Raw genomic sequence first — 23,957 nt, 5'->3', positions numbered from 1 at the left:
TCAAAAGGTTTAGTTTTGATTGTGATCAATTTCATCAAGTTGTCAAATTTGTTTTAGACTTCTGATTTGTAGAATAAAATTTCGTGTTTTACAAGATTTTTGATCAGATTTATCCTTGGGTGATTTCAATAAGTCTGTCATGAATTGTGTATTTGCAGATTATATTCCTATAGTAGCCTACTTATCCAGCAACTCAATTCAATCTTCCAAGAAACAAAACCTTTCCCCAATGACCCATGTTTGATTTCATTTTTGTATCAGCACAATTAGTGAAAATGAAATGATTAAGCAAACCTTTTCTCTTGAATGACATTTATAAAATTAAATCAGATAAACTGCTGCATCTTGCGATGTCACATGACTAAGCTATGATTGGATATCTGTCTTGGATTTTCCACTTGGTCTATTTATAGTATCTTATGATGCTGTACATGTATGGTGGCTGGTTAGGGACATGTTAAATGATGAAATTATTTCTTATTTGTTAACCAAAATAGTTTCTCAGGAAAATAATGACATCTATTGTAAATTGTGATTATGAGCAAAAAAATTGTGACTTGTAGAGTCTGTCAAGAATTGTGCCTCCTAGAGTGTTTACGAGCTAAAAATTGAACGCGTTTTCAAGAACAAGGGCAATAATTCATACTACATATTTTTCGATTTCCCTGATTTTTCTATAGGGTTTATCCTTGGGTGAATACGAACGCTCATACCAAGTTTCGTCAAAATCTGTCAAGAATTGTGCCTTCTAGAGTGTTTATGAGCTAAAAATTGAACGGTTTGCAAGAACAAGGGCAATAATTCATACTAAATATTTTTCGATTTCGCTGATTTTCAATAGGGTTTATCCTTGGGTGATTACAAACACTCATACGAAGTTTCGTTAAAATCCATCAAGAATTGTGCCCTGTAGAGTGATTACGAGCTAAAAATTGAACGTGTTTTCAAGAACAAGGGCAATAATTCATACTAAATATTTTTTGATTTCGCTGATTTTCAATAGGGTTTATTCTTGGGTGATTACGAACACTCATAACAAGTTCCGTTAAAATCCTTCAAGAATTGTGCCGTCTAGAGAGTTTACGAGCTAAAAATTGAACGCGTTTTCAATGACAAGGGCAATAATTCATACTAAATATTTTTTGATTTCGCTGATTTTCAATAGGGTTTATCCTTGGGTGATTACGAACACTCATACCAAGTTTCGTTAAAATCCTTCAAGAATTGTGCCTTCTAGAGTGTTTATGGGCTAAAAATTGAATGCGTTTTCAAGAACAAGGGCAATAATTCATACTTAATATTTTTCGATTTCGCTGATTTTCAATAGGGTTTATCCTTGGGTGATTACGAACACTCATACCAAGTTTCGTTAAAATCCTTCAAGAATTATGCCTTCTAGAGTGTTTACGAGCTAAAAATTGAACGCGTTTTCAAGAACAAGGGCAATAATTCATACTTAATATTTTTCGATTTCGCTGATTTTCAATAGGGTCTATCCTTGGGTGATAACGAACACTCATACCAAGTTTCGTCAAAATCTGTCAAGAATTGTGCCTTCTAGAGTGTTTACGAGCTAAAAATTGAACGCGTTTTCAAGAACAAGGGCAATAATTCATACTAAATATTTTTCGATTTCGCTGATTTTCAATAGGGTTTATCCTTGGGTGATTACGAACACTCAGTGGGAGACAGCTATTTGGTGATTTGATATTTCGAATAATGACAAGTGTGAGATAGTATGGTATGAATTTCAAAAAGTTCGTATGACGGCTAAGCCTTTTAATTCGTGTTTAACTTTGGTAATTTTCAGCTAGCTTCCATAAAATAAAATTATATTTTAAATGGGCCACAGTACAAAGAATAAGATTTAGACATATAGGTATTTGTGAAATTGGAAGAATTCTTATGTGTATTTGTCATAAATTTGTTTAAGTTATTTTAACAATATTTAAGTTTCAGATTCAGATTCAGATTTCATATGGTGTCGATTTGCCGCGAATGTGTATGCTGAGACGATTCGACCAGATTCGATAGAATCTGTATGCTAGTTGAATGTAAACTAAGTTCAGCCCGGTGCACACTCAGGCCTTTCTTTTCACAGCAACACCACAGCGACATCTCCACCCCACTTCCTTCTGCAACGGATGGGCCCGGTCTCCAACCAGCGCCGTCCCGGGCTGTCGCCATGTCTCTGAGGCCGCTGTCGTAGATGACGTCCTGAAAGTCGTTTTTGGTCCTAGTCATACCGGAGGTCCATATATTAGCTGTCTCTTAATTAGCTTTTAATCATAATTTACAATTAATTTTGGGAAAAAATTACGACCATCGGTACAAAATTCTCAAATATATTTTGAAAGGGCATAGAATACGGTTCCACGATATCTAGATTAAAAGTGCCGCTGTCACTGCTTTGCGCACAGTGCGACACATTCTAAATTCTTAATAATCTAAAGGTAAACTTGGAGCCACCTATAGGCTACTTGTTCCGGGTAGACACGCCAGAGTTTTAGACCTATTTACGTCAGAGTTTTAGACCTTTAGACCAGAGTTTTTGGATCATTATGGACAAATTTTAATAATCCAGAGGTTCGAACTCTCACTTGGGGTTAATGGTGTTTATAACACCAAACTTTGAGATCATCCAAAATTTTTAGATTAAATTTGTATAATAGAAATTAAGCGTGGTCAGACTCAGAACTACTTTAATCGGAGTTAGCTCCCATTTTGTGTATATCGTTTGATGATAAATTGCCAGTGCCACACGACTACATTGACAAGAATTATAATGGTGTAATAATATGCTAGATTGAAGTAAGAGATGTTATTATTAGCATTAATGGAATATGATGTTGATATAATCTATATTAATTTATCCTACAAATGCACGTAATTTTTTTTATTAAAAAGCCTGATGATTGAGTCTACAAATAACTTCGCAGAAAATAGTAAGGAAAGACAACTCTTGATATATTTTCTGGATTAAGAAAACTGATGCCTTTTTATAATCCTATATCTATTTTATACCATTAAGGATTAATATAGATTAATTTGAACGTACTGATTGAAGGAATGGCAAGTGCTAGTGATGCTCAGCAAGAAGGTTCAGTTACAGAAACTGTTGAAAAACAAGAAGAAAGTGTAAGTTTGTAGAAAAGGGTGTCTTATTCTTACTCTTTTGATAGTTTGAGTCTCATGTTGCCTATGATTTATGAATGTACGGTATTAAGTTGATTATTAATAGTTGTTCTTAGAGTTTAATTACATACGAATATTTGGAATGAAAGATAATTATTTTGAAATGTATTTTTTACAAAAGGGAATATGTCTGAAATATTATGTTTGAGACTTGTCAAATACTAGATGGTAGAAGATATAGCCCTAAAAAACCAAAAAACATAGGCCACAGCTGGACTAAATCTGAGACATGTTGAATTTCTTTTAGGTCGGGGAATAAGCTCAGACATTGACTTCTGCAATCTTCTTTTTGATGTGATTTATCAAGACAGAGAAATATGTTTTCAAATATATTTCCAATTCTTTAATATATGCCTACTAATTATATATTTTTTTTTACTTTCAATTTCAGAATCATGAAGTTTTACATTTAAGATTACATAAACCAAAACCTGACAAAAAAGTGAAATGGACAAATAGTACTGTTGATAATGAACACATGAATAAAAAGAAATCAAAATGTAAGTATAGCTATGTTCATCGTGAAAATTCAACAACATGTTACCAAGCCATTGATGACGGATGTATGAATATGGCACAGTTTGTTGACTGAGTTATATTCAATGAAAGACTATTTATCAAAGAGAATTCTTCTTCAATTGAAGACTCAAATTCTTTTTGCAGGAAACATGAGTCAACATGACAGCTGTTGTATCAAGAAAAGCTGGACACATTCTTACAATACAATTATGATAGAATTATAATTTCTATAATCAAAATATCTTCATTTAAATTTAATAAAATATGTTTAAGTTAAGCTGTTGCCTATAAATAAAGGTCAATAAAAGAACAATTAAATCCTTATAATGTTATTAATTACAGGTTGTTGTATCTATGAAAAACCCAAGTTATTTGGTGAATCATCTTCTGAAGATGAAGATGATGATTGTACACACAATTGTCAAGGTCATAAAAAGAAATGTTACCAGAGTCATGATGATCATGATCATGGAGAAGGTAAGTAGAGGAAACTTTTTGAGTTCAAATGATTACTGGAAGATCATTTATAAAATATATAAGTGGCACATCTGATATCAAAATTATGAAAATACAGGTTTATTTTGAAACTTTCAATACATGTAGTACTGGATTTATTTGTGTGCTTAAAGTTAGCTTGTCATTTTAATTGTAACATGTCATAACTTTACTAGCTTTTCCCAAGGCTTATCTGTTCAAAATCTGAAACTATTATCAGACTAATTAATTGAGTTTCAGGAATTGGGCATTGGAAGCTACTTAAAATATAGCGATTCTCATGAGCTCTGAACTTCCAGTGTCCTTGGTGGCTACACTACAACATTTTGACTCCTTTAAATGACATCAGCTGAGGATGTCAGATAAAACAAATACTCAATAAATTATCTATACTATGTATCTTATAATGTTTTAAACTTGTGAATTTTAGGAGCATCAGGAGGCGGTAATGATGGAATGGTAGCAAGCTGATTATTCATTATAATTATAAACTATATTGTGAAATTATTGTCTTTCATATTATTAAATTATAGTGATATTGTACTTATTGATCAGAACATCAGTCCTGATGTCATTATGGTATTATTCCTAATCAGAAAAACTGTATTTAAATGTTATTACAGTTTAGATATTAGACATCATTGTAAAGTTCTGTGCTATTGTTTTTATTACTAGTAATTGTTTTTATTATGTGTAAATAGCTTTCATTATGGTATTTATTTATCTGTACGTAATTTCATAAGGCTTTATAAACAATATTTGTCGCGAAACATTTACTGTAATGATGTTACATTGCTTTTTGAATATTATTGATGTAATAATAATAATAATAATCACTTTATTAGGGTACGAAATTAGGCCAAGATGCCTTTCTAGCATGGATTTATCATTTCCTGAAGATATGCCTACTGTAAAGGGTATATGAATGAAAAATTCGAAGGTTCCACTGATAATGGTCCAGCATTATATATATTTGGTTATCTTTCATGAGAATATCTTGACAAAAATACCTTTGACATTGAGGAGATACAGATTCTTATTTGTGTATTCTCCATTCCTCTACCCTGAATAAGCTTTTCTGTAAAAATATGTTCAAAGAGGACTAAATACATTTTGTCTGTGTTTATTTTATTTACCTTATTGTATTTATTGTATGAAAACTGCGGGTTCTAAGTAAAGCATTGTATAAAAAGATAACCATCGTCCTTCCCAACAAAACTAAGCACATAATATTGATGTACTGTTTGCTGCATGTTTAGGGTTCACTCTATATATGCCACTGAGCCATAGCCATAAACATATCAGTCCATATTATCAGATTGACTCTTTAATATTAACCACTTAAACAAATGCAATTTTACAGCAAAATAATCCTTTTCACTTCAATAGATAACAATAATAATAAAACACCACAGAATTTTTATTTTAAATGTGCAAAAGTTTGTGCCAACTTAGTCAGGACAATGGTTTTCATTTCATTATAAATCCAATGGATATTTGTCTAAAAAGAGCCACTGACTTTTTACATACAGGCAGCGGTTTTAGGTTAAATTTTCATTATAACTTTGTCTAAATGAACATGAGCACAACCTAGACATATTCAATGTAGTCTTTATAAAATCTTCATAATTGCATACATGTATTTTGTCATTCAATTCTACACAACTGGCTTAATATATCATATTACACATTTTCAACAGGTCCTGTCAGCTCTGATCTACCTAACCTACAAATAATTTATCAGCCATCAGTATAATACAGTATTCAAGTCCTAGTCTTCCTCAGTGTTCCATTTCTTAGACCTCCAGACTTTAATAGAATAATCATCACTAACAGTCACTAACATTTCAGAATTTATAGGGTTGAACGCCACAGAATTCACCACATCATTATGCTGAAATTTCTGTAGACACATACCATAATGTCTATCCCACATATAACCATGTTTATCTTCAGCTCCACTGTAATATAACAGAATTATTGAAACTATGATTTCATATATTACAAGTTAAGGTTAAATCTCAAACTTGGAGAACATTGAGGGCACATTGTATATATGATGTCACACTTTTCATATCCAGATAAAAGATAGCTTGCCAGGCAAGGTAATATACACCCATTGGCAGCTTTGATTTTGAATAAAAAGATTTGGCAGTACAGTAACAATTACCAGTATGATATATTCAACCTTCAGACATACACTTCATTTGAACTTTTTGAGGCGATACTGAATAATATTACCCTGTTTCATCAAAATCTGTCAAGAATTGGGCCTTCTGGAGTGTTTAAGTGCTAAAAATAGAACGCATTTTCAAGAACAAGGGCAATAACTCATACTAAATATTTTTCTGATTTTCAATAGAGTTTGTCCTTTGGTGATAACAATCACTCATGCCAAGTTTCGTCAAGAACTGTGCCTTCTGGAGTGTTTACGAGCTATAAATTAAATGCGTTTTCAAGATCAAGGGCAATAACTCTTAGAGAGTTTATGGGCTAAAAATTTAACGTGTTTTCAAGAACAAGGGCAATAACTCATACTAAATATTTTTCGATTTTTCTGATTTTTAATAGGGTTCATCCTTGGATGATTATGAACACTCAAACCAGGTTTGTCAAAATCCATCGAGAATTGTGCCTTATAGAGCGTTTACGAGCTAAAAATGAACCCGTTTTCAAGAACAAGGGCAATAACTCATACTAAATATTTTTTGATTCTTCTGATTTTCAATAGAGTTCATCCCTGGGTGATTACGAACACTCATACCAAGTTTCGTCAAAATCCATCAAGAATTGTGCCTTCTACAGTGTTTACGAGCTAGAAATTGAATGCGTTTTAACGAACAAGGGCAATAACTCATACTAAATATTTTACGATTCTTCTGATTTTCAATAGGGTTCATCCTTGGGTGATTATGAATACTCACACCAAGTTTTGTCAAAATCGGTCAAGAATTGCGTCTTTTAGAGTGTGGATGGACCGACGGACGGATATGGGTGAATCTGTCAAATTTTCTTTAACCTTAATCAAATTTATAAACAGTTCATTTACTAATAGACATAATATGTATAATAATTTGTTTGTATATATATACAAATATCAACTTTCATTACATACCGGTACATATTTATTTTTCAACAAAATTTATCTCAAACAAAGGGAACAGCATATGATTATGAATATAAAAACAGTAACAAACCTTGCCACATATTCTTCACTGACATTAAGAAATATAAAGAAACATTCATCATTAGCTGTATAAGCTTTATGAGATTTTAACATTGTACCAACTTCTTGCATCAAATACAGATCTATGACATGTATATCAATTTCTTGTGCTAATGGTGGTGGTTGAAGTGGGTTGTCTATTTTGTAGTTTTTTGGCCATGGGCGACAATTGACATAGAGGAATCTACAAAAAACGATGACACAAAAGACAAGTTTGTTCATTTTACAAAATGTTGAAAGACCTCATAGCTGCATCACTAACGGGGGAAACAACATTGAAATAAAGGATCCCAATCTATGCTTCAAGCTAACCTCAGACCTGTAGATTAATGTGACAGAGCTGTAACTCTCTCACAAGTAATCTAAAATACTGCCATTTCCAATTGTTTCAACCTATGAAGTTAATTTTTTGTAAATAGATATCTCGTATGTGTATTATTGAGAGGTTAAAATATTATGATTTTAGCTTGATACCTAATGAAAAATCTTGAAATTTGTTTTCATTTTTTCTGGTCCACCCAATATATGTAAATATGAGCTAAACCGAGTACGAAAGAAATAATCTCAGTAAAAAGAGAGTTCTTACCTATTGTCTGGTGATAAACTCATACCAATAATATGTCCATCCATTTCCAGTATTTTGTCCACTTTATCATAGGTTCTATCTCGACCTTGAGTGTTGTTAGCTACATTAGGTAATATATTTCCCCGATTATCACGTTTAGAGTTTGTATTCTCTAGTTCTAGACATTTGATTCGTTTCAACCCTATTTGATGAGGTGTATACGCGGCTGATCCCAGAGTAAAAATTAACAATTTATCACACAAATACTGATCTGAGTCACTTAAAATAGCATCTTCAACATTAAAATTATCACAAGATAGTGTAGCTGTTGTGACAGGGTCATCCAAAGATAAGTCATTGTTTAAATCATCTAGTTCTAAATGTTTTAAACACGATTCAGAGATCTGACTTGTAGAGCTTCCACTTGCACAAGCTGTTGAACCATCATCACCACCTTTATTCTCAAATGTTCTCTCAACACTTCCATTGTGTGAAATTCGACTATGGTCAGACGCCATTGTATTATATAGTGGAACATGTCGAATTTCTTCGTCATCAAAATCTGAATGATTATAACCTTCATTACCAACTATAAAATTGACATTGTCCTCATTATTATGTAAATCTAGATCATCAAAACTTGGTAAAAATTCTTGGTATTTTTCATTACAATTGTAACATTTCTCAATATGTTTTAATGTTTTCATACGACGTCGTAACAAGAAGCGCTGATAATCACTGTAACAATTGGCTATCATTATAGTACGTATAGAACTGGCATTCTCATTGTGAAATTTAAATAATCTCATAACAACTGACTCATTTTCTGTTTCTATTGCTTGAGAAGCCTGAAAGATAAAATATTATGAAGTTATATTCTTGGCATATGGATCTAATTATCTGAAAATTTCAGCTATGATTTTTATCTTATGTTGAATCACTTTTGTCAATTGATCAAACGACTCAAATAGCACCTGACTGTAATAGACTTTCAGATACAAAAATGTTCACTTTTTTCTAGAAGCATGAAATCAATAGTGTTGACAATAAAAAGGAGTAAAGTTAAGGAATGAATGTGGATCTTGTTATCGTTATGGGGAAATAAACGCTGGTTTAGCGAAGCGTGTCATGTACGTCTCGTCACATGATAAACCAGCGTTTATTTTCCCATAACGATAACAAGATCCACATTCATTCCTTATATTTACATTGGTTTCTGTTTACTATGGCTTGATTTAAAATACTTGTTAGAAATCCTTTCAAAATCACTTTCCAACTCTAGGTAAAAAACTTGGATCAATCCTTGTTTTTGTTTTCGATTTATTCATATGCCTTATTGTCATGTGACAAACTACAGTTATTGGAAAATAAACGCGGGTTTGGCTAACTGGTTTATTGAAGGGAGTGATAGTACAAATGTAAATATATAGCCTATCAAGAAAATATGATTTAAGCATTAAATATTATGCAGTTGATATTTATGTGAATACAGCAGTAACCAAAGAGTGTTTTATCCTATCTTACATGACAGTCACAATATTCTTTGAACATCTAGAGAGAAATATCTTACCATTACCATATTAAGCCATAATGCTGAACAAGAATTAAGTTGACCAGTCCAATATAAACTACCAGATAATAAATGTGTATCATTATACCATGTACCAAATATATCATATGGTTTATTTATCATTCGAGATTGTAATTCAAAATTATCTGGAAAAATATAAAAATTACTCAAACTAAAATGACAACAAAAAGAGCAAATTAAACAAACACAAAATTTGTTAAATGAATATTATAAGAAAACATTAATAAGAGACTTATGATTAAGATATAGTTATTACTTTCAGAATAATAGATAACGTAACATATTAATCTGTCACTTCATATTAACTATAGAACAATATAATTTTTTTTTTATATATCTTAATTGCTTAAGTAAAAAAAAATAAACATTAAAACTTCTTAGGTATATTCTATGACATATTAGTGACATGATACTTTAACCTAGGTTACAGGTTATCACTAGTTTGTGTGAGATATAAATTATCAGCTGAATATTAGATCAAATGCATGAGGTGATTAGTTTTTTTAGATAGTGTTCCACAGATAAAATTTGTTGAGGAAATTATGTCGTCCATTGAACAGTAACTTGTTACCTTTCAACCACCCTTATGCTATTGGCTAAAGCAATATACATTTTAGTTACCCTTGACATATAACAATACCTACCTACAATACTAAACACAGCTATTTCACCTGAAGTACTTCCCTCTCCAAAATGAACTCCTGATACCAATAGGAGTGTATCAGATTTGTTGAATTGGGAAAACTGGGTATATTTCCAATGAAACTTTTTCATATCATACTCAAATACTAACTGACAAGGATGACTAGATGTCCAAACCTACAAGTAATTACAATTTCATGAAAGATAGGTAGATGGCAAGTTAACGTTAGCTTCAAGCGGATGCTTATATCGCAAACTAGGTAGTTGTTGGTAGTTATTTTATGAAAGGAAAATGTCAAGCTTTAGAACAACCTTGTTATTAAAAATATACCTAAATGGGCAGTATATTGGTACAATGTATTAAAATACCATACCTTACAAGTTCCATCTTTTGAAGAAGTAGCAAATAGTTCTCCATTATTTGAAAAGCAAACATGTAAAACCTGATCTTTATGATATTTTAATTCTTGACTTTCTATACATGGTGTGTGATATTTTAGTCTTTTATATTCATCTTTCCATTTAGTCTTTCCACCAGCAATACAAGTTCCTTTCTTTAACTATAAACAAAAATATAAGTATACAGTGGTGAAACCTATTTTCGTGGATATAAGGATTCAACACCGAATTACGTCAAAGTTAAAAAAACAAAATTTTCTTTTTATGTCTTAGGTGTTTCCTCAGATATTCTACAAAATAATTAAAATTGGTTTATTTCAATTTTCTTTATGAATCCTTCACTTTGACCCGTATTTCATGAGCAACCAACTCGGCAACTGCGGCAGAATGCGTCACCTATTTTCGTGTACAATGTTTGGTCTATAAATAAGACGAGAAAAACACCTTGTATGGATACCCAGTGGTATAATTAACTTTTCTTAGTATTTATCTTTAATATCAATTCATTATAACTAGTGACAATTCCTTCAAAGAACCACGATTTAAAAAAAAAGAGTGACTGACAAAATAAGATACGTAGCGTGATTTATTGCTAAAAGTCACTGAAACAACATGAGAATATGGTCCACTTTGTGTTCCATAGAAATTTTCTGCTGACACGGAATCCACTAGTTGATCACATGACTTCATTCGTTGGAATATATTCTAGCAGACGACACTTGGAATTTGGATTACCGCTTGGGATTATAAGGAAATTCGGCCAATAAAAAATGGTGACGTTTGGTAATAAGTGAAAACCGCCATTTTGTATTTGTCAAAGTATACATTAATACATTTGACCTTGCTTGAAACTACTGGATTCATTCTACTAGCTGACATTGTAGAGAAAACCCATTTTTATTAAAACAAACTAATGCGGAGGTCGCGCAAGGTCGCTCATGTAAATTATTAATCCACGAATAATAGGTTTCCACGAAATTAGGTTACTTGACTGTATATATATACAACTTGCATATTTGGGATGAAAAGGTAGAGAAATTTTCATGACACACACCAGTAGCCTATCAAGTTTGTTTTTTTGAAGAAATTAGTCCTTTTTTCATACCTAATTAATTGGATGACTTTTGGGACTTATAATTGTATCTAGACCTACTGATACATTTCAATTAGAGATGTCTAAACCTTCATACACACCTGAAAATCGCGTAAAAAGAAGTCTTTCCACAGTAAATCATCTTGAGAAACTCTCCACCATTGTTTACATGTCAAAGAAACATTAACAATATCACTGATTGATAAAGAAGTAAATATTGATAACAATAAATCCTCAGAAAAGTGTTTTATATCAACCCTTTCTTTATTCTCCATCTTATTACCATACTGTCTTCCTACAAATATATATATATTCAAACTATATCATCTATAGTCTAGTCTAGGATACAAGGCCAAGGGTCATGATACACGACTGCTAAAGTTGCAGAAGCCTAGGTCTACTCAATTTTAATTGAAATATGGTATCTGTATCAAAGAAACAATCCTAAACCCATTATGGAAATGAAAAAGTTGCAAAAATGTAACCGGTAGTGGTCAATAAACATATTCAATTGAATTATGCCTATATTAAAGTTGGCATTTTGGAGACACCACTCTTGTAACTCCGGAGCATCAAGTTTAAAACGTTTTATAACTATGCTTTCAAAGAAAATGGAAATGAGCTACTTAGTGACTAAGTCTTAGTCGTACTTACGTATTGGTCTATTTTTCTCTTGAAAGTAGATAGTTTTGACTTGTTTACATTTTTGAGATAATTACATTTTGAGAAAGGGCGATAATTCTTCATCAGACCACAATAACTGTTATGATTTCTAGGGAAGGGCAATAATCCTTTACCAGACCACAGTTAACTGTTCACTGTTCAAATTTTTATTGAAAAATGATTATCCTTGTATCAATATCATCAATTTCTCTCTGATATATTATTCTTTTATCAATATCATTCAATGTATCTCTGATATCATTATATATTATCCTTGTGTCAATATTATTCAATGAAACTTTGATATCATTATATATTATCCTCATGTCAAATTCACACGATGTATCTCTGATATTATTATATATTATCCTTGTGTCAATATTCAATGTATCTCTGATATTATTATATGTTATCTCTGTGTCAATATTCAATGTATCTCTGATATTATTATATGTTATCTCTGTGTCAATATTCAATGTATCTCTGATATTATTATGTATCTCTGATATTATTATATATCATCCTTGTGTCAATATTCAATGTATCTCTGATATCATTATATATTATCCTTGTGTCAATATTCAATGTATCTCTGATATTATTATATGTTATCTCTGTGTCAATATTCAATGTATCTCTGATATTATTATGTATCTCTGATATTATCATATATCATCCTTGTGTCAAAATCATTCGATGTATCTCTGATATTATCATATATTATCCCTGTGTCAATATTCAATGTATCTCTGATATATTATCCTTGTGTCAGCATTATTCAATGCAACTTTGATATTATTATATATTATCCCTGTGTCAAAATCATTCGATGTATCTCTGATATTATCATATATTATCCCTGTGTCAATATTCAATGTATCTCTGATATTATTGTATATTATCCTTGTGTCAGTATTATTCAATGAAACTTTGATATCATTATATATTATCCCTGTGTCAAAATTATTCGATGTATCTCGGATATTATTATATATTATCCTTGCGTCAATATTCAATGTATCTCGGATATATTATCCTTGTGTCAATATTATTCAATGAAGCTTTGATATCATTATATATTATCGCTGTGTCAAAATCATTCGATGTATCTCTGATATCATTATATATTATCCTTGCGTCAATATTCAATGTATCTCTGATATTATTGTATATTATCCTTGTGTCAGATTTATTATGAAACTTTGATATCATTATATATTATTCTTGTGTCATAATCATTCATGTATCTCTAATATTGTTATATATTATCCTTGTGTCAATATTATTCAATGTCCGCTGATATCATTATATATTATCCTTTTGTCAACATTCAATGTATCTCTGATATATTATCCTTGTGTCAATATTATTTAATGTATAGATATCATTATATCTTATTCAATGTATCACTTCGGGAAATGTTACCATTAGTGGTAATAACATGGTTATGTATTGCTGCGGACTAAAATATGTTAAATCCGACCATGTTATATATATTTAAGCTATAGATTATAGAAAATGAAAAAGTACAATATTTCACCATTAGTAAGAATGAAAGACATTTATTCTAGATAACGGTTGTGTATGTGGTACGTTGCTTAAATACAAACCATTTTGACATTTAAATTTTTCTGGTTTATATTTCAATTTTATCAGGTTTTATATGTTCACTATCACCAAAAACTGTCGTTTTATTTATCAAAATGATTATTTAAAATGCGGAGAAAATACAAAATGTGTTGTGGATAAGAAACTTATCCTATTTCAAAAGTTGACCCCCACCCAATTTAAACTTCTTATCTGACCTCAAACGGTGCCTTAGTTTCTAATGGCAATATCAAATTTCGCCTCTGTCGGTCAGCTGATTTTTGTGACTCGCAGTTTCTTTATACCGGTGGTCTTTAACAAAGTTAGATTTGTTAGTCGCCGGGTCTGTATGGGTTATGATGATTAGAATGATAGTGTTATTAGAGTTCGGTGTATTTCATCTGTTCTTGTTGTGTATCAGTGGTATACCAATTAAACATGGTCCATCATGTCACATCGAAAATATTCCAGTCCAAACCAACCTAGATATGTCAAAGGTGAGTGTTTGTATTGATCTAAAACTCTGGTTTTCGTTTCTCGGGCGTGATGGATGGGGTAACGTCACTGTTATCCCACCTGTATATCACGATCGATGAACAGGTAGGATGATATGGCGTTCGAGGAACAAAAGCAATATGTACTGTTTGATATGGTATCCCTGATTTCAAAAACAAAATGTCTATCAAGATTTATATCATTGTCACAGATTTCGTGATAGGTTACGTAAAAATCCTGAATTCCATATAGAAACTCGCAATTTTTTGTTGCAATAATGCATCACAAAAGTCATATATTGAAGAGATAAATTTTGTATTGTTGTCATAATATTTTGTATGTATTTGATAATTATGATTTCTATGAGACAATCTAGTCAGTGAGCAGGTAGAAAACTCACATCTGTAACAGTAATTTAAGATGTTGAATTGTTTGCATGGGTAAAAAGGTAGAGTAAGATGCATTTGGTATATTATGTAATTTTAACTTATTATTATAACATATTGTTTGTCACAGCCTTATTTCAAAATCCTTGAAATTTTATAAACTCGGTCGGTCAACAACCACCAATGTACCGATATCCTTGGTTTATTGTTTTTTTTTATGAAAACCGATACTTAAACGCATTCCTTATGTGTGTTAATGGAATTGGTGCAGATTGTGAACAGTTGTCCTCAAGGTTATCGTCAAGAAATATAATAAATGGCTGCTTTCAGTTTTACCCAGATTTACCAAATTTATCAGTTCCGGAAAGTTCAAATCACAAATGAACTTAAAGGTTAGGAGAAATGGGAGCTGGAATGGGGGTGGCAACTAGATGTCTCATGCACGGTTAATCATATTTTGAAGGTCATAAAATATAAATGAAAATTGGAAAACATCTGTTTAATGCTATTAATTTTGGCTAGATAAAAGCCACTGATGTCAACTGTAGTTTTTCGGTGGTCGTTTAGATTCAATGATAGTCGCAGTGGCTTTGGTCCCTCCACTTTTAAACATCCTATCATTGTACATCGTGCAAAACCCTTAAAAATTATGTGGGTCCTACTTGACCCCCTCACCCAATGAGTCATAAAAAACACCCGTGGGTACTGATGCGATTCGTTGATATATCAGGTGTTCCCCCAAAAACGTCCAAAAGTTAGACGGTTAATACCTCATCTGTTGGTAAATTTATTTCTTTCCAAATGCTCACAGATATACTTCAAGATATCGTTGTCCAACCCTGAAAATATGAAAGTCATCTAATAATGAACAAGTACTGCCCCGAACAAAATAGCATGTCAAAATGTTGAAATAGGTGAGCTACCTTGACATGCTATTTTGTTTTTGTTATCTTATTTTCTATTCCTTCTGTGTCCTCATCAGATTACATTTGACCCAGAGGATTTGGTTGGTTTATTAAGTTCTATGTTCATATTGATGTCTATTGATATATTATGATCTAGTTGTATATTGCATAATCTTTATGTTGATGGTGTTTGAATTTTTGTGAATCAATAGATCCGACTAGCGTTGTTTCCATGGCCGTAGGGTGAGGTAAGGACCCAAATGCCCAGATGTATGTTCAATGTCTGAGATATTATGGTAGATGTCGGAGGTTTTCAGACTACCACATCACATTGCTCACCAACACTGATTCATCCATTGAACATCAATTAATGAGTCAAATACTGGATAAGGATTACACGAGGAGTGACGTCCAACCGATTCAACCAGTCTTGGTGTTACCCGGAGAATTAAGCTGCTCTAGAGGCAGAATAGAAGAGCTTTCAACAGAAACAGGACTTTGGGCAGCAGCAAGAACATGCAGAGAGATACAGACACTTGTAGAAGTCAACTCAACAAGAGTGCAATATGACGACAATAGTATGAAACTATATTCTTTCATCAAGAGTAAGATGTTTGATAGCACTGGTATCGCCTCATGGAGATCACAAATCCAAAGCCTCTCACCTAAACCAACCATTCTCGTCAGTGTTTACCATAGAGGACATATCTGACATCCCAGTCATAGGTGACAGCACCACCCCAACAGCACCAGACGTCAGTCACTGAGAAGGGAGTACTGAAACTCCTGTCAGGCCCTGAAGCCAAGGCAACCGGCCTAGATGAGATCTCCACTAAATTTCTTGCTCACATTCTTACGACAGCACTCACCAGGATTTTCCTGGCGACTACGCTAGAGGAATGGAAGTCAGCCAACGTTTCTCCGATATTTAAGAAGGGCGTCAAGAAGAAGCCCTCAAATTATCAGCCGGCGCCACAGACTTCCCTTGTGAACCTTTTTTAGAAACATGACATCCTGAACGACCCATCATGGGTTAAGGAAGCAGCGATCCTTTGAGTCGCAACTGATAACAGCAATCCAGGACATCGCTGGCATCGACAAAAGCACCCAGATAGACGCAGTGCTGCTTGACGTTTGACAAGGTCCCACATGTGAGAGGTGCGTCAAATTCCCCTCCCGCATACGCTTCTTAAACATAGTGAGAATATACCGTAGAGGCGGTCCGTCACCTTATCTGTAGAAGAAAAGAAGAAGAAATACGTTTAATGTAGGTAACGAAATCCATGGTTGGTCTAAGAATACTCCCAAGGGAGAACATGCACCTAAAACAGTTTTAATTATTAGGAAGAATCAAACTGAAAATACACTTTCCTGGCTTTTTTCGCACCTTTCTTGCCATCTGTATTTTCTGTAATTGGAGAAAAACCTGTGATAATCTTGGTTGATTGTTTTAATGGGTATAAATTCTTGATTGTATCTCAAAGGTGGATTATGATCTCTGCAATATTGATGCACCTTGACCATCTATTTAGTTTTTCATTGACTATTGGATTTTCTAGAATCACAAAGATTGATCATTATATTATTCTAGATGGAAGGATATTGGTATAATGTTCGTGGTACTGAAAATATTGTGTATGGTTGGTCAACATGGAATTCTCATGCATGGAACATTGTAAACGGAGAAGATGGTACATCTCTACTAGTGTTTAGAGCTTATTCGTAAGTATTCACCAATTTAGAAAAAACTTTTGAAGAGATCCCAGTTGTCTCAACAATATATTGCACATTTTTTTTATGTATTTTGCTGGTATATTTAGGAATATAAATATTAAAAATCTTTTTTGAAATTTGTTCATTGGGAATCTGATTTTGTTTTGCAGCAAAGACAAGAATAAGTGTTCAGGAACTATGGTAGAAGAAATTACTAATCTTGATACTTTACAATATGGACATGGAATATGTAAGCTATTGATATATTGGCATATAATATATAATTCAAATTACAGTTTTCTAAAGATATCTAAAGCATGTATGAGGCTAAATATAAGGCTTTAAATGTTATTGGTATTGTAAAATTATTATTTCAGCCAAATTTAAGATTGTATATACCGATTATGATGTAGCTGTTGTATATTATTGTAAAGAATATAATGTTACTATACAATGTCCTGATGACAAGTTACAAGTCTATATCTGGTCTCGTACCAAACAACCAGTATCTGCTGACAAAATAACAGAATTACAGGAATATGTCAGATTAACTTGTGAAGATCCAGATCATTTAGTTGATTCTCAACCAGGTTTGTATCATGTTATCAATAAAATATACACCTTTAGTAACATAAATTCATACAAGACAAATTTGAGGGTCCTCTCTGGTTTAGATAGATTGTTTTCAGTTAGTTGAAATCTAAATAGAGAAAATCTAAATAGAAGAAAATGCTTTAAATTGATTACAATACACAATGTCAGTTAGTATAGACTTGATAGTAGGCCTTAAAGTAGGAAATTTAGTAAATTCACACTGGTAGCCTCAATTGTTTCTTTTTTAGGAAAGTGTGAGGAACCATATTTTGACCACAAATATGGTAAGTTTCTTGTCATTTTCTAATGTTTTGAACTTTTTACTGAATAGCTCTTTTTATCCTTCCAACCTTATATGACTGAAATGATAGAGATTATAAAGGGACAGCATTGCTGTTTTCTGGAGGTAGAAATAGGCATCATTTGGGTGTTTCAGCACTAAATCTAATTTATACTAACTTTCTTATCGTTATATTGAATTATTGAAGTATAGTTAATTCTATTTATGATTATTTCAGCAACCTCTGATCTGATAACATCCACTGATCATAAAGTATTTTCTGTCAATGTATCACCAGGCTCTACTGCTGTTTTAACTTGTTCCTTTAAAGATGACAGTGATTCAAAGGTAATTTATACAACTGAGCCAACAGTTGAGATGTTAGATGTTTTTGCTTCCAGCAACAAATAGAATCTGCTTCAATGTGTTGTCCAATTGAAAAATATCATCAATATCATAAGGTGGTTTCAGTTTTTAGACAAAGCATACACAATTATTTTTTGAATGAATTTAAAATTGAAAAAATTGTGCACACATCTATTTGTATTGGTCATGAATATTGATTCTCCTTTTCTCCACTTCTATCAATATAATTTGCAATGCAAAAGAAATGATATTGTGGGATTTTTTTTTTATTATTCATCAACTATTAAGACCGGATCCTAGAAAACCTAGGTTGTAAATTTCTTTCTTTTTTTTACCCACTTAGTTCACGTGAAATACTATTGATGTTGCAGGTGATGTTTCTGTCACCAGATCAGGTATTGATATCTTACGGTACTAAAATAGTTGAAGATACTAGTAAATACTCTGTAACACAAATATCTACCAATAAATACAAATTACAAGTTAAAAATATACAACCTAGTGATCAGGGAATTTATAGATGCCTTTCTCGCAGACAACCAACACGTAAAATAGTTCTATCTCTTGTTGGTAAGTCAATTTTCTGCCTACTTTTATGCCAAGAATGACATCCATGGCTTTATGTGAAAGTTGGTGGTCTTGTTTTTGTAATTTTTTCGATGGCACATCAATATGAATAGTTCTGCCTAATTGAAATTTATACGCATTACCATTTGCGACAAAATAATCATTGATGATTTATTTTAGAATCTACAAGTATTTTGGAATTCGGTTCAACTGGTGATTTACAAGTTACAGAAGGTGATGATGGTAGATTCTACTGTAATGTTACTGGATATCCGAGACCAAATATTACCTGGTATTATACAAGAGATTCAGATAGTCCTGATCAGTCAGGTACAATATAATTTAGCAGTTCCCTTATAGAATGAAATACCGAAAGGAAAGGTTATGTATGTAAGCTCTGCATATAAAGTTATGAAAAAATGACAAAAGTGATTAACTTGTAGTGGTGTAACTTTTTTTTCTTAATAGGTAATAAATCATAAAGTAGTTAGATTGTCCATGTTTTATATTTCAGTGAAATTAGAAAAAACAGGACCAGAGTTAATATTAAAAGACACTCAGAAATCTATGGCAGGAAAGTACAGTTGTATGGCTGACAATGGTTATCCACCATTCTCATCACTCGACATGTTTCTCAGTGTAGATTGTGAGTTTTATTTTATTGTAGAAATGTTTTATGTATGACATTTTGTGGTTAATAATATAACAATCAGTATTAATGTTTTGTATATATTTTGTAATTATTATAGAATGAATGAATCTTGTATCATTTAAGCTTCAATTTAGCTTTTAATCTTTTCTCTAGTTTCTCCTGTAATATCTCTACCTAATACACATGTTGGTCAGATATTAGAACGTGATGTTATATTAGAATGTACAGTACAAGCTGAACCTTTCCCAGAGGTCTTTTGGTCTCATGAGGGTAAACGGGTAAGTGAAAGTTTCCATAGTTAAAATGTCTGACAAGACTGACCCTGATTCCATCTCCAGCATTTTAAAAATGAATTTGAGTTTTATTGATATTACTACTGTAGGGGAAGGGGATGGGGTCACTAACACTTGGTGCTTCTCTGCAATTGGCAAGAAAGGTTCTGTTATTATTTACTATCATTTTTTTTCAGCAATCTTTCTAAAGGAAATAAGACACCTCATGAATTTGATAGTTGATTTTAGAATTTGGGTAGCATTACGACTATAGTACATTCAGAAAATTCCATATAACATGATATATTGCATTGTTTTCTTTAATTGAATAATGGTTTGTAGATACCATCTGATGGTGAAAGAGTATATATTGATGTTTATCAAGACACTGTAGATACTATGACATTAAGTTTAAATATTCGAGATTTAACAAAAGAAGATCTAGGTATATATACATGCAGTGCCAGTAATGATATTGGTACATCAGTTAAACACTTAAAGTTATATGGTAAGTATGTATATATCATATATCCATACACAATAAATGCTCATTGTCTCTTCCTTATTTTTAAAACTATTAGATATTTCTACCATGTTTCACTTTAGTAGGTAAATTAGGGAGAGAAGTAATATTTTTGACATTGCTTGATTTGGTTTGTTTTGTAAATATGAACAATACACAACACTTGTGAATATTATATGAGTGTAAGAAATCCTCTCATATGAACAACTTTGATTTTGGTTGGGTTGAATAAATTCATTAAAGGGAATCCACCTCCCTTCTATTGATTGCTAAATAACAATAACAATGCTGTATATATTATAATTATATTCATCTGAAAGGTTATAGACGTTTATTAATTAAGTAGTTTGAATGATTATGATTCTGTCTGATTTTGTTTTCAGAGATTAACATTGAGAAAAATCGATGTGCTATAGATAATATTAATACTCAAATTCATACTTCAAATCCTGAACAGGTTGGCTTTATTCTATCTATTAACAAACATTAACAGTACAGTTATCTTTACCAACTTTGTAACATCTCCAGCTCATTGTAGCCCTCCTGATAAAGATTTTATATCCACAACATCCTTTGACAGTATAGAATTAACTTGTAACCTTTAGTGTTAGAATGACATGAGTAAGAAACAAAAACAAATGGTTTGATAATTACAATTTGTAAAAATAAAATAGTTTTGATACCGGTAGTTAGAATTAATAAAACAAAAATCTTGGTTAAGTATTACTTAGGTTCAACATTTTGGAATCAGTGGAGAGTGGCAATCTATTATGTCTCTATAGTCTTAATAGCTTGGTACTATAGAATTGTATGAACTCTGTTTTATTTAGAATGTTGTCTTTTGCAGTGTCTTGGTATTTGGCACCGTATTAAAGTCACAAAAACACTATATGCTGATAATACATATATATCAGAGGTTATAAATATTAACCAACTAGATTCTTCTCATTATGAAATGTCTTATATAGGCTATAGGTAAGTTTCTCAGATAATAGCTGAAAATAACATATTGATCTCTTCTTCACTATCTTAACAACACTTAAGACTTAAAACAAAAGGACTCACACCAAAAACTGAGCTCGCATTTTCATCAGATTTTGATTAAACTTGGTATTTTAATGTAGTATGAAAAAATTCTAGATGAACTGTTATTAAGTTATCTCGAATGTTGCCTAGTAGATATCAATTGATCAAAAGTCTAAGTTTATGCATTTTTGACCATGAAAAACATCTCCTACCTGATGCTTTTGACATATGTTATCTTGCAAGGCAAGTTATTTTCCAATATGACTTTGCCTTGTCATTTATGTAGATCATTGATATTAAATGCAGAAGTAACTTGGATGGCAAAAATACAGTCCTTAGTGATAATTGAAGATTAATCAACAGTTCAAATTGATAACATGAGTAATACTGCTGTCCTGACAAGATTTCATCTCTCTCTGCTCTATTTGATCATCTCAGTGAAATGCAGTTTTAAAGGATGTAAAACCTAATTTCGTGTTACTGTAAGCAATATGTGATATTCATATTTACAGTCCATTAACAGAGAATTGTGTTTCTCCTGGTGCAGTAGACTTATATAAACTTAAACTAGGTGTCTTTTCTATGGGTGATACAACTGAAAAAGGTTTGTATAATTGTGAGCAAATATATAACATTACAATGGTCAGTTATTAACTTTTTGAGGACAGATTCTGAGTATTTGCTCTAGTCTGTATTGTGTGTATTACATTATTAGATCTTTTTATCAAATTTAAGTCTGAGATGGTGTATTTTGAAAAGACTTAGTCAAAGGGAGTAGCAACTTAGTAGCTTTGACCACATGTGAACAATAAAATTTTGTGAATTCATATTACTTACTTATGATTTTGGCCTCATTTTGACAAGTCCTATATTGTGCGCATTATACACACAAATATATGGTATGTGACTCCAGCTTACTCTGTTTATTTTTCAGCAATACATAAAATAGTGTATTCAGATTGTGAATATTCTGTAGTATATCAGTGTACAGATACAACTGGGGATTATGAAGAATGTCCACCCCAATCAACTCATGTAGAAATATTATCTAAATATTTACATGTACCAGAAGAGAAGCTGCAGTATTTAGAATTAATTGTTACTGATATGTGTATTAATGTTAATGATATGATAACAACAGTTCCAGGTGAACAAAAATGCCTAATAATTTCACTTTAGCGATGAATATTTTTGATATCACACAATGTTCAAAATGACTGCTGCAATGGAAATATTTCACTGTATGATGTACACTCTCAAAAATTCCCTATGTTTGCTGGTTTATTGACATGATACGCTCATCTGCACATAACATTAGATATCCAGTGACCGCTAGCTTCATTCTAACATGCCAAGCATTCGATGTGATACATTTATAGAATGATGCTGTATAGAATTTCGAAATAAATTCAAAATGAATTATGAATCGGATTTAATCATGGAACCCTACAAGAATAATGCTTTGTAGATTTACCTGAAGGATGTTTTCATAGTATTTGACATTTCAATTGTATAATGATTTGGTTCCATCAGTCATATTTTGACAATCTTTTGATATATATTACAGGTCTTTGTTATTTCCCAGAAGATTTTGCTGCTGATCATTCTATTACCTACAGTATAGACAGTAAATATTTCTAAATACTATAAATATATGAAATATCTATCATAACAATTAGATTACAAAATATTGAACATTTTGGCTATTTTAAGTCAAATTTTCAATACCATTCAATATTCTAAATTTTACAAATTGTATTATATTAAAGGCTGATGATGAAATGATTTTTATATTATAGAATCCAAGTGTTCAGTAGACAAACTTGTTGGAGTTGACAACTTTGATCTTCAAAAGGTTTGATAAATTTTGTATAATATTACAAACTGAATATCCCAGGCACTACATTTTCTCCACTCAACACACTGTTATAATGTTATTACTGTCATCTGACTAGAGAGTTGAAATGGACTGGTATAGGTAGTTAGATGCACACACCCAACTATGTAACTATCACAGATTTTTGGGTTGTATTTGTACCAAAAACTGTTAGTAGTTCATTTAAAGCGACATATACCCCATTTTTTTAACCTATCATACTCTCAGAAACGGAAATTTTTCAGCTAAGCCAGTCAGTAATAGTGTTTACAGCTCACCATCGAAATTAAAGCCTATAAATCCATGTCTGTCTAGATTTATCTGCGT

The 23,957-nt window shown here is 31.8% G+C and overlaps 3 protein-coding genes across 3 annotated transcripts; 2 read left to right on the top strand and 1 right to left on the bottom strand.

Moving 5' to 3' along the window:
- The first annotated feature begins 2,945 nt into the window (after nt 1–2,945).
- On the top strand, nt 2,946–5,339 carry LOTGIDRAFT_231207 (hypothetical protein). Its single transcript, XM_009052225.1, has 4 exons — nt 2,946–3,138; nt 3,587–3,695; nt 4,057–4,191; nt 4,640–5,339. Exons 1-4 carry the CDS (start codon nt 3,070–3,072, stop codon nt 4,678–4,680), a joined length of 354 nt encoding a protein of 117 aa, XP_009050473.1. The 5' UTR covers nt 2,946–3,069; the 3' UTR covers nt 4,681–5,339.
- A 665-nt stretch (nt 5,340–6,004) lies between these two features.
- On the bottom strand, nt 6,005–11,970 carry LOTGIDRAFT_92511 (hypothetical protein; the record flags this gene model as incomplete). Its single annotated transcript, XM_009052094.1, has 8 exons — nt 6,005–6,170; nt 7,407–7,619; nt 8,022–8,501; nt 8,721–8,848; nt 9,577–9,716; nt 10,236–10,410; nt 10,608–10,793; nt 11,827–11,970. Coding segments are annotated over 8 exons (1,632 nt in total), but the record flags the coding sequence as incomplete, so codon positions are not given.
- A 7,118-nt stretch (nt 11,971–19,088) lies between these two features.
- On the top strand, nt 19,089–20,811 carry LOTGIDRAFT_113895 (hypothetical protein; the record flags this gene model as incomplete). Its single annotated transcript, XM_009052224.1, has 5 exons — nt 19,089–19,284; nt 19,462–19,606; nt 19,773–19,927; nt 20,087–20,211; nt 20,548–20,811. The coding sequence occupies 5 exons, from the start codon at nt 19,089–19,091 to the stop codon at nt 20,809–20,811; spliced, it is 885 nt and encodes a 294-aa protein (XP_009050472.1).
- Nucleotides 20,812–23,957: the final 3,146 nt, after the last annotated feature.

This window comes from Lottia gigantea (genome assembly GCF_000327385.1).
Source record: "Lottia gigantea unplaced genomic scaffold LOTGIsca_18, whole genome shotgun sequence".
Taxonomy (NCBI): domain Eukaryota; kingdom Metazoa; phylum Mollusca; class Gastropoda; family Lottiidae; genus Lottia; species Lottia gigantea.
The sequence above is the reverse complement of the archived record's forward strand: the minus strand, read 5'-3'. Positions and strand labels throughout refer to the sequence as shown.

Coding starts and splice junctions, on each gene's coding strand:
- LOTGIDRAFT_231207 (XM_009052225.1), top strand. CDS start 3,070: ATGGCAAGTGCTAGTGATGCTCAGCAAGAAGGTTCAGTTACAGAAACT. Junction 3,696..4,056: donor GAATAAAAAGAAATCAAAAT/GTAAGTATAGCT, acceptor TATTAATTACAG/GTTGTTGTATCTATGAAAAA. Junction 4,192..4,639: donor TGATCATGATCATGGAGAAG/GTAAGTAGAGGA, acceptor TGTGAATTTTAG/GAGCATCAGGAGGCGGTAAT.